The sequence below is a fragment of the Herpailurus yagouaroundi genome, unplaced genomic scaffold (assembly GCF_014898765.1).
Source record: "Herpailurus yagouaroundi ecotype Mexico unplaced genomic scaffold, PumYag 100, whole genome shotgun sequence".
NCBI classification, from domain to species: domain Eukaryota; kingdom Metazoa; phylum Chordata; class Mammalia; order Carnivora; family Felidae; genus Herpailurus; species Herpailurus yagouaroundi.
This window is the reverse complement of record NW_024412391.1, coordinates 80,014,800-80,030,285: the sequence shown is the minus strand read 5'-3', so window position 1 is coordinate 80,030,285 and position 15,486 is coordinate 80,014,800. Positions and strand designations below refer to the sequence as shown.

The 15,486-nt window shown below is 40.9% G+C and overlaps 1 protein-coding gene across 3 annotated transcripts in view; it reads left to right on the top strand.

Moving 5' to 3' along the window:
- Positions 1-15,486, top strand: part of RELN (reelin) — a 532,794-nt gene that overhangs the window by 481,500 nt on the left and 35,808 nt on the right. For all 3 annotated transcript variants that reach the window (XM_040472867.1, XM_040472866.1, XM_040472865.1), the window contains exons 47-50: positions 3,293-3,433; positions 4,855-5,032; positions 8,462-8,655; positions 13,188-13,444. In XM_040472867.1, coding sequence (XP_040328801.1) covers positions 3,293-3,433; positions 4,855-5,032; positions 8,462-8,655; positions 13,188-13,444 — 770 coding nt within the window. The remainder of the gene's footprint in view (positions 1-3,292; positions 3,434-4,854; positions 5,033-8,461; positions 8,656-13,187; positions 13,445-15,486) is intronic.

Here is a 15,486-nt window from a genome sequence, read left to right as displayed (position 1 = left end):
GTGACAGGGCTGGGAATAAGAAGTCCTGGAAATTCAACTTCCAGACCTTCATGTTTAACTTCTATTCCAATTCATCCCCTTAGTGAAAGTGTTTCCTTTTCCTGTAAAATAATATTGGATAATGTATTGACACTAGCTTTATGGATACATAATTACTTAGTGTAGTTATTCCCAAGAATATAAAATCATCACACTGGAGACCGGGCCTTAGACTAAGTCCTCCAAGTTAACCCCCTCATTATTTATGTTAAATTATTCACCATGGACATAGGATATACTAGTACCAGAGTAAAGATTAGTGCCCTTCAATATCTTTACTCCTGGTGGCCAACTTCAGTTTTAGTACATTCTACACATGGGCTCCCACTGTTTCCTTTTCTGTGGAATGCCACAGAGTTGTACAAACTAAACATGTCATGGTTGGAAGTCCCCATAAAAGCTATCAACCCCAACAATGCCTTTGCCTCCTAAATCTTCTGTACAGTCTCTCCATTAAGTGGCTGCCCAGACTGTGATTAAACACAACCAACGTTCAGACAGCCAAAACCTGCTAGGCAGCTCATGCCACCTCTCAGCTGCCCAGAGTTCCTCTCCCCATTTGACAGCCATCAGATCACTGCCCCTTCCATAGCTGATCCCCAGTCCCTGCCTACCCACCCTACAAGATGGCTCTTATTTGATTCTTCCTGGCCATATCAATTGCTACCAACTTACTATTCTTTCAGTAAACATTTATGAAGCCCACCATCTATAGGCGTCACCAACCATAAAAAGATAAATAAGGAGAACAAGCCAACAGAGGAAACTATACATAAATAAGCCCTCTTTTTAAAAACTTTTTAATGTTTATTTTTGAGAGAGAGAGAGAGAGAGAGAGAGAGAGAGAGAGAGATGCAGAGGGCTGGTAGGGGAGAGACAGAGAGAGAGGGAGACACAGAATCCAAAGCAGGCTTCAGGCTCCGAGATGTCAGCACAGAGCCCGATGTGGGAGTTTAACTCATCATGACCTGAGCTGAAGTCGAACACTTAACTGACTGAGCCATCCAGGCGCCCCCCCATAAATAAACACCCTTAATAAAAAGTGATAAAGGCTTTGATGGAGCGTTATAAAACATTAGCAGAACAAACATTACTTGCCTACCCTCTATGAGCACTAGAGATACGAAACAATATAGAGATTATTTCCTGCCCTTCAGAAGTTTATAGTCTGAAAGAAGGAGAAGAATTTAAGTGTTGACTCGTTATTAGAATCCAAGTAAGGATGGGGTGCCTGGGTGGCTCAGTCAATTGAGCATCTGACTCTTGATTTCAGCTCAGGTCATAATCTCATGGTTTGTGAGTTTGAGCCTGATGTCAGGCTCTGTGCTGGTGGTGCAGAACCTGCTTGGGATTCTCTCTCTCCCCTTCTCTCTGCCCCTCCCCTGCTTGTGCTCTCTCTGCCCCTCTCAAAACTAAATAAACTTAAAAAAAATATTTTTAAAGAATCCAAGTAATGATGTGCTATGGAAATATGATAGTCCCCTGTACTATTTGTAAGATGCTGCCACATGTGATCTGTTAGTAATTTTCATCATTAAGCATTAACTAAACTAAACGGCACAGCCACTGACTTGCACAACCCCGGGGGGGGGGGCATCTTCCCACTGCTTCCTGTCAAAACAGTAGCCCCTGGATACCAACTCTCTGCACCTACTAAGTGCTAGGCACTGGGCACTGAGGGGATAATGTTGAAAGAAAGGAATAATGCTGCTCCCTGGTAACTTACACTTTTGAGGAGGAGATAGACATTCAAGAAATACATATGCAAATAAATATACGACTACAATTGTGATAATAAATGCTATAAAAGTAAAAGAACAGCTTGCTGTTCTTGGAATAAACATGATTTTTAAAGGGATCCGAAAGAAAATTTCTCTGTGAGGACCTGACGCAGCATCCAAGGCCTAAAGGACACATAAAGGGGAACCAGGCAGAGAGAGGAAGAACGTGCAGGCAGAAGGTGGGACAAAGTGTCATGAGCTCTGGGAACTGAGAGAAGGAACAGCGCTCCAGAGTGGGTAGCCAGGATGCAGGGCTAGAGGATGCCCCCCCCTCTCCCCGCTCAGACAGCACCTCATGGACCAAGGCGGAGTTTGCAGTGGAAAGTTAAATGTCATAGGAAGCGATAGAAGGATGTTAGGTAGTCTGCTGGGAGCTGAGGAGCAAGAGATGTAATGGAAAAATCAGTTAGTGTGTAGATGCTCAGTAAGCAAATATCAAATATCAAACCCTATGCATTTTCAGAATGGAGATTTTAGTGCTGGTCCGTGTCTTCTCTGTTTTCTCAACTTAATGTATGTGTTTTCAATTAGAAAATACACAGTCCTTGCTGGTATTTGGTCTTTTGTCCTGCTCAAAACAAAATCAGTCATGTGAGTAGCGGTCTCTTAATGACAAAAGTGTATGAATCCATAAAACAAAACTTGCTTTGGCAAAGTGTTTCATCTCCCGGTCTCTGAATGTTCAGTCTCTTGAGCCTAGGGCACTGTTTGGATTTACCGCCATCTAGTGTCTCTGAAAACATATGTTTATTTGTGCTTCGGAACAAGACACTCCCCAAAACCGTGCAAGTGAGCAAATGTATTTCTGCTTCTGGATCGGGAGCATCTCTGTTTTGATTTTATTTATGCTGCATTTGAATGAATATAAAATAAGTCTGGTCTCACTACCCTCTCTCTTTTCTCTATCCAGTTATCTAGGGTTTCGTTGCTCTCCCTGATTTACACTCTGTCTTCTTAAGACTTTTGTTGTTGAGAATTCCTCACAAATGCGGTATGAAGTAGACCAGTAGGCCCACTGCACAAAAGTGTCTGATTGTAGGGCACACATAGGAGTTGAAGTCGAGCCCATATGCTGCTTTCCAAGTCAAATATTGAGGGGTAGGGAGCAAATATAACTTAGCAACAGCCCTGGTATCACTCCACAGTGGTTTCCATACAAAATTCAGGGCTTGCTGTCCCCCCTGAGGCTACTGGTTAGGATTAGTTTTAGTTTCTGTTTTAGTCTGTTTTTACAAGACGCAGAAAGATCCTCAGCCCAAAATATACTCTCAAGCTATTACGGTTCATTGCGGTCTGGTGTTGTTAATCAGAGTTTTGCAGAGACTGTTGCAATAATGAATGCTTTTTCTGAGAATACAAGTTAGGGGTGTACCTGTATTTTTGTTACACCCTTCCATGCACTTGCTCAAATACACCAGGACACATTTTCTTTTCCACCACAGCCTTCATTATAATTCTCTTTTTCTTCAAAGGTCTCAAGCCACTCGTTTCCGTTGGCATCAACCAGCTCCTTTTGACAAGCAGCAGACATGGGCGATAGATAATGTCTATATCGGGGACGGCTGTGTAGATATGTGCAGTGGCCATGGAAGGTGCATCCAAGGAAACTGTGTGTAAGTAGGCTTTGTTTTTCCTTCCTTGCATAGGAAGTTCCTGATTCACATTCCAGCCAGGAGATTTTGCCAAAACTGGATTTTTAATCACTCCGAAGCTGCCTTGGTTTACACATTTTTCTTGAAATCTGATACTGAGCTAACTATGGAGTCTGTGGACATTGTATCTATATCCTTGCTTAGAGATTAGGAACTGAACAACAGCTATCTTGCCCAGAGAAACATGAATTATAATTGACTATGTTTTATTTCCTTCTGTGTTCCTGTGACACACCGGAGACCTGAAAAGGACAGGAGAGGTTCAGGAACTCAGTGTATTCTGACTGAAAATAATACGCCATAAGTATTTTTCTCACTTAGGTCTAAGCATATGTAATGATGTGCATGACTTGTGGTTGGATCGTATTCTCACATTGTTTGCATAAGAAGGTTTTTAAATGCCTGTTTGATGGAGAGGCCTAGTATTTTACTTAAAGAGACTTAGCATCCTTGGAAGGATCTAAATAAAGTGTGTGTGTATGTGTATGTGAGAGAGAGAGAGAGAGTGTGTGTGTGTGTGAGAGAGAGAGTGTGTGTGTGTGTGTGTGTGTGAGAGAGAGAGAGAGAGAGAGAGAGTGTGTGTGTATGTGTGAGAGAGAGTGTGTGTGTGTATGTGTGAGAGAGTGTGTGTGTGTGTATGTGTGAGAGTGTGCGTGTATGTGTGTGTGTGTGTGTGTGTGTGTGTGTGTGAGAGAGAGAGAGAGAGAGAAAGTATGTGTGTGTGTGTGTGTGTGTGTCTTATGTACCGTATGTTTGGTTTTCAAAGATTTTGCTACTTGATGGGGTAGTAGACATGAAGATGTGAGTAGAGAATTTATACCCCCTTCTCCATTAACCCGCATGCCTGGGAGGTCTTTCTATCAATTAGTGATTCCCCAGAGCCTCCAGCCCTATATTCATATTCCTTCCCCATTGAACAGGGAGGTCAGTCCTTTGGGCAGAGATGACAGATGCTACCCAAAGTACCCTCTGCCGTTTGGAACATGGCATCTTGGATTCCTAATTGGCCCAAAGCCTCTTTACAAAGACCAATTTCGTAAGTTATTAGGAGGTACCAGTTCAGGTTGGCAGCCACAATTATTTCTCAGCTTTTTTAGAGCTGTGTCATGTAGAGACAGGACTTTAGTAAATTCCTTGAAGTTGCTTCTTTCCCTGTAAACCCAAGTCATTACTTTAGGTATGCCTAGAGGCAGTTAATTCACAGATTATTTCTAACCTAATGCACTGTTCAGGAGAGCGGGTAAATTCTGGGCAGTTCTGTGAAGATAAGTAAGCTTTCATCGTCCTGGACTAGGAATAGCAGTTGGCCTCACTAATTTGAGAACACAACTGTGGTGGTTTTGCTTCATGTTGACTTTTCCTTTGTCTTTCTCCACACCCAGCTGTGACGAGCAATGGGGTGGCCTATACTGTGATGAGCCCGAGACCTCCCTTCCAACCCAGCTCAAAGACAACTTCAATCGAGCTCCTTCCACCCAGAACTGGTTGACTGTGAATGGAGGGAAACTAAGTACCGTGTGTGGTGCCGTGGCTTCGGGAATGGCTCTCCATTTTAGTGGGGTGAGCATTTGGCAACCGGTTATTCATTTCTGCATCCTCTCAGTTTTCCCCAAAAGAACTGAGTGTCTTTCTGAAGTTTCATTGGCAAATCACGATCCAGCATTAGATCCTCTCAATGCACAACAACCCTGATGTGAACTTGCAACTTTGCACAAATCAGAAAATACTGTTTCCAACATTTTCCTATCACAAATCAACAGAGACCATTTAATTATGCAGGTAGTGTCAGCACAAGGCATATTTAAGTACACATTAGAAAAAGACTTCCAATGTTGGGAATGCAAGCTGGTGCAGCCACTCTGGAAAACAGTATGGAGGTTCCTCAAAAAACTAAACATTGGGGCGCCTGGGTGGCGCAGTCAGTTAAGCGTCCGACTTCAGCCAGGTCACGATCTTGCGGTCCGCAAGTTCGAGCCCCGCGTCAGGCTCTGGGCTGATGGCTCAGAGCCTGGAGCCTGTTTCCGATTCTGTGTCTCCCTCTCTCTCTGCCCCTCGCCCGTTCATGCTCTGTCTCTCTCTGTCCCAAAAATAAATAAACGTTGAAAAAAAAATTTTTTTTTTTAAAAAACTAAACATAGAACTACCCTACGACCCAGCAATTGCACTACTAGGCAGTTATCCACAGGATACAGGTATGCTGTTTTGAAGGGATACATGCACCCCCATGTTTATAGCAGCACTATCAACAATAGCCAAAGTATGGAAAGAGCCCCAATGTCCCTCAATGGATGAATGGATAAAGAAGACATATACACACACACACACACACACACACACACACACACACACACACACACATATACATACAATGGAGTATTACTCGGCAGTCAAAAAGAATGAAATCTTACCATTTGCAACTACGTGGATGGAACTGGAGGGTATTATGCTAAGTGAAATTAGCCAGAGAAAGACAAAAATCATGACTTCACTCATATGAGGACTTTAAGAGACAAAACAGATGAACATAAGGGAAGGGAAACAAAAATAATATAAAAACAGGGAGAGGGACAAAACAGAAGAGACTCATAAATATTGGAGAAGAAACTGAGGGTTAGTGGAGGGGTTGTGGGAGGGGGGATGGGCTAAATAGGTAAGGGGCACTAAGAAATCTACTCCTGAAATCATTGTTGCGCTATATGCTAACTAATTTGGTGTAAATTTAAAAAAATAAAAAAATAAATAAAAAAACTAAATTGCTTATGAAGCGTTTTTTAATCATCGTATTAAAGAAATTCTATTTTTATACAAGTTATCTCTGGCAGCAAGGTAGAATGACTATAAAATTTCTCAAAGATATTTTCTAACATTGCTGTTGTCATTCACAATATAATCTGCTATAAACAAAAATGTCTAATCATTACTGACAATTATTCTTCCTTGGCTAATTTATAGAAAGAATTAATTTTTGCTAATACATTCAGGAAATGCTGAGGTTCATCTTCCTGAGTTTTGGCTCCTTAAATCCCAAATCTGTTGCAAGCTGAGGAGTTTTCAATTAGAGCATCACCCAGATGGAAGACCCTCACATTTTGTACACAAGCATTCTCTCCCAGGATGAAATTCGAATTTTTTCCCTTTTAACTTTTAATTTTTATTTATTTTTTAATTTTATTTTTAATTTTTTAAAATTTACATTCAAATTAGGTAGCATATAGTGCAACAATGACTTCAGGAGTAGATTCCTTAATGCCCCCTACCCATTTAGCCCATCCCCCCTCCCACAACCCCTCCACTAACCCTCAGTTTCTTCTCCAATATTTATGAGTCTCTTCTGTTTTGTCCCTCTCCCTGTTTTTATATTATTTTTGTTTCCCTTCCCTTATGTTCATCTGTTTTGTCTCTTAAAGTCCTCATATGAGTGAAGTCATGATTTTTGTCTTTCTCTGGCTAATTTCACTTAGCATAATACCCTCCAGTTCCATCCACGTAGTTGCAAATGGTAAGATTTCATTCTTTTTGATTGCCAAGTAATACTTCATTGTATATATATATACCACATCTTCTTTATCCATTCATCCATCGATGGACATTTGGGCTCTTTCCATACTTTGGCTATTGTTGATAGTGCTGCTATAAACATGGGGGTGCATGTGTCCCTTCGAAACAGCACACCTGTATCCCTTGGATAAATGCCTAGTAGTGAATTGCTGGGTCGTAGGGTAGTTCTATGTTTAGTTTTTTGAGGAACCTCCATACTGCTTTCCAGAGTGGCGGCACCAGCTTGCATTCCCAAGCAATTTAATTTTTAAAAATTACAAATTCACTGTCAGGTCTTTATTTCCCTACAATTTCCTACCTTAGAATTTGCATTTGTGCCAATGAAGTATATCATTTATATTCAGTGTGGTTTTTTTAACGTTTAGTTTTGAGAGCAAGAGTGTGCACTAGCAGAGGAGGGGCAGGGAGAAAGGGAGACACAGAATCCGAAACAGGCTCCAGGCCCTGAGGTGTCAGCACAGAGCCCAACGTGGAGCTTGAATCCACGAACGATGAGATCATGACCTGAGCCAACGTCAGGTGCTTAACCGACTGAGCCCTTATAATCAGTGTTTTAGCCAAGAGCAACAATATAGAGTCTCTGTGATCCTCAACACTGACTAAGAATGCAGTGTTGATAATACTCTTCTTGGCTTAAATACAACTCCAAGAGGCCTAGTTTTCCTCATGTGTTCAACTAAGAGACATCTACCTATCTACATGAATAAATTAATGTAGATGACACTGAAATCAGCCAGAAAAGTTTAAATAAAAATAATTACAACTATTATCTCTAATTATAATTAAATTATATGAAATTCTTCAATGTAGTTATTGTTAAATTTCATATTAAAGTAATCATCTGAACAATGTTATTTTATTGGGGGGCCTGGGTGGTTCAGTTGGTTAAGTGTCCAACTCTTGATTTTGGCTCAGGTCATGATCTCACAGTTCATGGGATCCAGCCCATGTCCAGTTCTGCACTGAGTGCAGAGCCTGCTTGTGCTCTCTCTCTCTCTCTCTCTCTGCCCCTCCCCTGCTCATGTTCTCTCTCTCTCTCAAAATAAATAAATAAACATTTTTAAGTGCTAATTTATTAATAGCTGCTACCTTTTGAAAAACCTAAAAATGCCTATGAATACCTGGAAATGGTTTAATAAAGACAGAATAGCTACTTTAATTTCAACTCTCGTATTGCTTATGAGAAAATATCCTTTGTAAGTAAGTTCTGATCCTGAAATTTCAAAGTTTAGCAAGTATTTGCTGAGCACCTACGGTGTGCCACAGGCCATGCTGGGAGCTAGGGTAACAGGAGAAATGACACAAAAATTAGTATTACTATGCCATGCAACTTGTATTACAAAAGAAATATAAAACTGATGCAAGCCAGAGAAAACCTTAAGCTGCAGTTATGATTCTTTATCATTGTTGGATTCTGCTTTTCACCCTTAGGGTTGTAGTCGACTGTTAGTCACCGTGGATCTAAACCTCACTAATGCCGAGTTTATCCAGTTTTACTTCATGTACGGATGCCTGATTACACCAAATAACCGTAACCAAGGTGTTCTCCTGGAATATTCTGTCAATGGAGGCATTACCTGGAACCTGCTAATGGAGATTTTCTATGACCAATACAGTAAACCTGGGTTTGTATCTATTTTATCTTTAATAACTAGTATATCGAGCAATGATGCTTGTTAAGGCCTGCCAGCAGTCAGTCAGCAGGGGCTTCAGGGGACCTGGACCATACTCACTGGTAGAAGATGCTTCTGTGAGGCACCTGGTGGCTTATTCGGTTAAGTGCCTGACTCTTGGTGTCAGCTCAGGTCATGATCTCACGGTTCATGAGTTGGAGCCCAACATCAGGCTCTGTGCTGACAGCGTGGAGCCTGCCTGGGATTCTCTCTCTCACCCTCTGTCTCTGCATCTTCCCTGCTCACATACTCTCTCTCTCTCAAAATAAATAAATAAACTTAAAAAAACTAAAAAAAAAAAAAAAGATGCTTTGAAACTGACATGAAGATAAGATTTCTGAGCTGATAAATAGCTGGTTTGGGTTTTTATTTTAAGAATGACTAGTTTTAGGGGCACCTGGGTGGCTCAGTTAGTTAAGTGTCTGACTTTGGCTCAGGTCATGATCTCATAGCTCATGAGTTCAAGCCCCACGTGGGGCTCTGTGCTAACAGATCAGAGCCTGGAGCCTGCCTCAGATTCTGTGTCTCCCTCTCTCTCTGGCCCTCCCCTACTCACGCTCTGTCTCTCTTACTCTTTCTTTCTCTCTCTCTCTCTCTCTCAAAAATATAAACATTAAAAAAAATAATCATAAAGAAATAAAATAACAGAAGACCATGGGGGAGGGGAAGGGAAAAAAAAGAGAGGGAGGGGGCCAAACCATAAGAGACTCTTAAAAACTGAGAATAAACTAAGGGTTGATGGGGGCTGGGAGGGAGGGGAAAGTCGATGATGGGCATTGAGGAGGGCATCTGTTGGGATGAGCACTGGGTGTTGTATGGAAACCAATTTGACAATAAATTTCATATTAAAAAAATAAAAAATAAAATAAAACCCCCACAATGGCCTTAATAAATGCAATGTAGGAATCATTTAAAAGATATATATTCTGGAAAGGCAAAAAGCAATTGGTGTGACCAATGAGAAAAGTCAAAAGAGTTTTTAAAAGTAAAAGAGCATATCTATTAAGGTGGAAGGAAGAGAAGAGAGAGAGAGAAAGAAGGTTGGAGGAGAGGAGAGAGCAGAGTAGAGGTTAGGGGAGGAAAGGGGAAAGGAGAAATATAGAATAATTAAACCCAGAAACGTAGAAGAATTAAAAGCACCAAAAAAGGAAGACAAAACATAGATAATCCCTCAGTGTATGGCAAACCAGGTATAGGTTAAAAATTAGGTAAAATAAAAACAATTAAAGAATCTTATAAACGATCATTTAAATTCAGTGTGTCCATTAACAATAGGTTCAGCTGTGAATGACAGAAAATCCCAAGTAATTTATAAGGTTTTTTTTTTCTTTCTCTCATATAAATTAGATCTGGAAGAAAATAGCCAAGGGCGGCTACAGTGGTTCCATAAGCACCAGAGACCCAGGTTCTTTCTACCTTATGTTTTTGCCACACTCAACACATGACCTCCATCTAGTGGTCCAGAATGGCAACCCCAGCTCCTCCACCTTCCCACCAGCAGGAGGGAGGATGGGCAAGAAGGATGTGCTGTCTCTCTTCCTAACAGGTGCCCATACTTCCATTCACATTCCAGTAGCCAGAACTTAGTCACAGAAACACACCCAGATGCAAGGGCGTCTGGACATACTGTCTTTATTCTGGACAACTATTCACCTCACTATAAAGATGGGCTCCTATTATGAAGGAAGAAGGGGAAAATGGCAATTGAGGAAATGTCAGCCACAAGCAAAAGTTTTAAATCCTGCACTTACTTAAAGTTGGACAGTAGTAAAGGAATTCAAATAGAAGCTAAGAGGAACACAGTGTAATAGCACACAAAAACGTGCTCATCTGTTAGTTAGAAGATAACAGATAAGCCAAGTAAACTATTTCCTTAGTCTTTTTGGAGAAAGGTATAAAGACTCTCAGGCATGAGTTCCTGAACATTTAGCATAATATGCAGGGAGAATGAAGTTAAGATAAAAGCATAACTGTCTGATCTACTTGAGTTCTCTGAAGGAGAAACAAATTGACTGAAGTAGTAACAGTGGTCATAATTTATTTACACTTTCAACAGCCTTAGATAAATTTCTACTCCAAGGGTTTTTAAACGTGGTCAAGGATTTATCAGAGAAAGGAAACTACATTAGAAATAGGAAAGAAAAGGGGTGCCTGGGTGGCTAAGACGGTTGAGCGTTGGACTCTGGCTCATGATCTCGTGGTCCATGAGTTCAAGCCCCACATCAGGCACTGTGCTGACAGCTCAGAGCCTGGAGCCTGCTTCAGATTCTGTGTCCCCCTCTCTCTCTGCCCCACCCCTGCTTGTGCTCTGTCTTGCTCTGTCTTTCAAAAATGAATAAACATTAAAAAAAAATTGGAAAGGAAAAAAAGGTAAAGATCGTTGCTCTGGGTAAATAAGTATGATTGTATGCCTCTCTAGGAACAGACACGTTTCTGATATTATTTAATACACTTTAAAATGTTAAACATGCCAAATCAAAGCAGATAAGCTATAGGAAGATCATACAAGGTGAGGATACAAAAAGAGGGCAAGGAGAAGACAGATGAGCTTTGAAAGTGAGATGCATGAGGAAATAAACTTTGGAAAAGATTGCCTGCCTAAGCACGGATGGTCTCCAAACTGCCAGTAACTATACAAGCAAGGATCTAGGATTCACGGTCTACAATTTCCTTCCCCAAGACCAAGATCCACTAAGCTGTCTTGGCCCAAAGGGTACACAAAATGACGGACATAGTCAAAAAGTATTTAAAATTCAAGTACTGAAAATCCAACCAAAAGGACAGCAGCATTGAATGGATCTTAATGCGTCCTCATCTGGAATACTGCCTACTATTCTGGTCCTAATCTCTCAACAAGACATAAAAGAGAAAAGAGGAAGGAAAATAAAATCAACAAGGAAATAGTGTATAAATACAAACAAAATGGTGAACCCTCTTCAGTGTGAAAGACGAAAACTAAAGGGGCCACCATGAAAGTCCTCCACTTAAGGGTTCTTCACAGGATGGATTTGGGCTTATTGGCCCATCTTGGAACACTAACACTAAGAGGCAGCCCTTAGTGTTAGGGAGGTAGATTAGTATGGATAGAAAGATGGGAATTTATGCAGAGGAAAGTAAACCTCAGGAAATTATTTTCCCCAACAGACTTTATGGTTGTGAGTATAAGCTCAAAAGTGTTTGATATATTCTTGGGCTTTAAATGCGTAATTGTGATCATGTCTAGCTGGTTATGGTTCATATTGGAGCATGTAGTCATATTTGTCCATGTCTGTTCTTGGTGACCGTGTTGGGGACAGCATGCTGGGCTTGTTACCCTAAGGTTCTTACTCAGCATTTCTTAGTATAATGTCTTCAATAAAACATAAAGACAAAGTCAGTATTAAACCACATAAAGTAATTACATACAACCTGGTACCCTCAAGCTGAGAACCCAAATGTCCTGCCACATGTGTCTAAATTCAGTGTCTGTATTCTAAGCAATTTGCTGATACTCACAGGAGTAGAATGAAATCAAGGCACCAGGGGAAGGAAACTGATGAAACCAACCTCTAGGAGACAGAAAACAAAAGTTAGTATTGGCTTATGTCTACCAAAGTGCATATCTCTAGGCTTATAGATCCAGAGAGGCCCCTAGGCAAGCAGAAAATTGTAAAGTCCCTTTAAGGCCTGCCCAGGGACAATTAGAATAAGTAGATAGTTCCAGAATCCTTGAATTTGTTCACATTCTGTTTCCCCAATTTAAGGACTCCTGAACCTTCATAAGCTCAAACCAGTTTATCATGGTTTATAAAAATTACATTTTAAAAATTATTTTTAAAAATTAAAATAAATTTTGGGGCACCTGGGTGCCTCAGTTGGTTAAGCTCAGGTTGTGATCTCACCACTCATAGGTTGGAGCCCCGCATTGGGCTCTGGGCTGACAGCTCAGAGCCTGGCGCCTACTTTGGATTCTGTGTCTCCGTCTCTCTCTGGCCCTCCCCTGCACTCTCTCTCTCTCTCTCTCTCTCTCTCTCTCTCTCTCTCTTCTGTCTCTCATTCTCTCTCAAAAATAAGTAAACATTAAAAAAATTAAAATAAACATTTAAATCAACTATTTAAATTAAGTTTTTAGGGGCGCTTGGGTGGCGCAGTCGGTTAAGCGTCCGACTTCAGCCAGGTCAGGATCTCGCGGTCCGGGAGTTCGAGCCCCCTGTCAGGCTCTGGGCTGATGGCTCGGAGCCTGGAGCCTGTTTCCGATTCTGTGTCTCCCTCTCTCTCTGACTCTCCCCCGTTCATGCTCTGTCTCTCTCTGTCTCAAAAATAAATAAACGTTAAAACATTTTTAAAAAAAAATAAAAAAAAATAAATTAAGTTTTTAAATTTTATCTCCTGTCCTTCCCTCACCACCACGTGACGTGTAATATCTTACCTCTTGTTGTGAATCTTTTACTCGCATGAGACATTTGACAAGTTTGTTACCCCCCACTGCCATCATTTTCGTACAGATTCGTGAATATCCTTCTCCCTCCTGATGCTAAAGAGATTGCCACTCGCTTCCGCTGGTGGCAGCCAAGACATGACGGCCTGGATCAGAATGACTGGGCCATCGACAATGTCCTCATCTCGGGCTCTGCGGACCAGAGGACGGTCATGCTGGATACCTTCAGCAGTGCCCCTGTGCCCCAGCACGAGCGCTCCCCCGCAGACGCCGGCCCCGTCGGGAGAATTGCTTTTGACATGTTTATGGAGGATAAAACTGCAGGTACATTTATCAATAATGCTACATACGAATCCAGCAGAAATGTAGCATGGATTTGGGTCTTTTCAAAAAAAGTAGAATGTGAAGCTCTTACAGATTCTCAAATGGTATAGAAACAGTGAAAATGGTTTCACCCTTTTGTGTCTCTCAAAATTCCTGATCTACACTGGAACTAAATCTTCTTCCATTTAAGCAGCAAGTATGTTTTAATAAATAGCATCCTATAATAATTCCTTTTTTTAAGAGATTATTTGTTTCTTTGTTTCCTTGTTCCTCCTTTGGGTAGAAAGCCAGTATTTCCTAGTCATTTATTTTAATATCCAAAGACAAGTGTCTTGTTTTGCTACATGTTAGTTGCATTTGTGATGACATTTCATGTTTTAGAGAGTGTCTCAGGTTTTGCTTGTCACTGTTTATTCTCAATAGTAGTAGAGCAGTGATCCTGGTGACATAGAAAAAAAGATCTCTCCGTGCTAGGCTCATTTTTAATGTCTTGTTTTCTTTTCATTTCATAAAACTATTCTGGTATTTATTTATTTATTTATTTATTTATTTATTTATTTATTTAGAGGGTGCAACTGAGCAAGAGGCAGAGAGAGAGAGAGAGAGAATCTCATGAGGGGCAGAGAGAGAGAGAGAGGGAGAGAAAGAGAAGTAGGGCTCTCCTAAGCAGGGCTCCTGCTCACCCCAAGCAGGTCTCAAGCTCACCCCATGTGGGACTGGAACTCACAACCTGTCTGATGATGACCTGAACCAAAGTCAGATGCTTAACGGCTGAGCCACCTAGACGCCCTGTTCTGGTCATCTTTTTTAAAAATGGTGACATATCAAGTTTGTGGCTTTGTCATGCCACATCCTTGGTAATACTACATAAAACATGGTATCTTCTGGTCAAGTAGTGATGTTTAATTATACGGCTCATACCAACACTGCAAGTGTTATCTGAACAGTGAAAATAATTCTCTGAAGAAGGTTGTTGAGAAGATTTACTTACACAGATCTGGTTCAGAACCTTGTTAAATTATTCATTTATTTTTTCCCTGTGAAATGATTTACATAAGTGAGTTTATGGCCAGAAAATAAGTTAAACACTCTTTCTGTATGAATAAAAGCAAATACAGATTATTTTTTCAAGTACCTAAAATACCAATTTGCACTTTAGGCTTGATTGGTGATGTACAATTGAAGAATTGCAAAAATAGTTTTTTAGAAACTATAATATCTAATTACAGAAGTAGCTTCTGATATTTCAGAAGATATTGATGAGGTAGTGGGTTAATGTAAAAACCTGCTTTCATCAGGATTGCAGAGTTCTAGCATAAACTATGTGCCCTAGAATAAACTGGAACTCAAATTTCTGTGCTCTTTGGCTCTGGAGTACTAGATGCACGATTAAATGTAGCTGCAAAATCCCATGAATTGGGATGGAATTTGGAATGAAAATTCACAGATAATGGCATTGTGGCAGCCATTTGAATCCCAGACATAAAATGTTTGTTCTGTACACATATGTTAATGCTTAGACAAACTCAAAAGGACCCAGCATAGATGAAGGCTGAATTCCAATTGTTTGGTCTCTCCTCTGACTCCTCTGAGACCATCCAACTCTGTTACTTGCACAGTAGCCCCAAGCCTATGATTGTACCCATTCATCTCCAAAGAAAATGCTGGAGCTAAACAAGAAACTTTCAGAGAAACGCTGGACCTATAAAATCAAAGTGTATCATGAATTAAATGCAATTTATGGATATGTTCCTTCTTAAACTTTCTGGAATAAAATCATAATGTTAAAAATGCCTCTTCCAGGGGCACCTGGGTGGCTCAGTCAGTTAGGCATTCAACTCTTGGTTTTGACTCAGGCCATGATCTCACGGCTGGTGGGTTCGAGCCTCCATCCAGCTCCACCCTGATGGTGCAGAGCCTGCTTGGGATTCTCTCTCTACCCCTCCTCTGCTTGTGCTCTCTCTGACTCAAAAATAAATTAATAAACTTTTTTTTAAAATACCCTTTCCTGGGGCGCCTGGGTGGCGCAGTCGGTTAAGCGT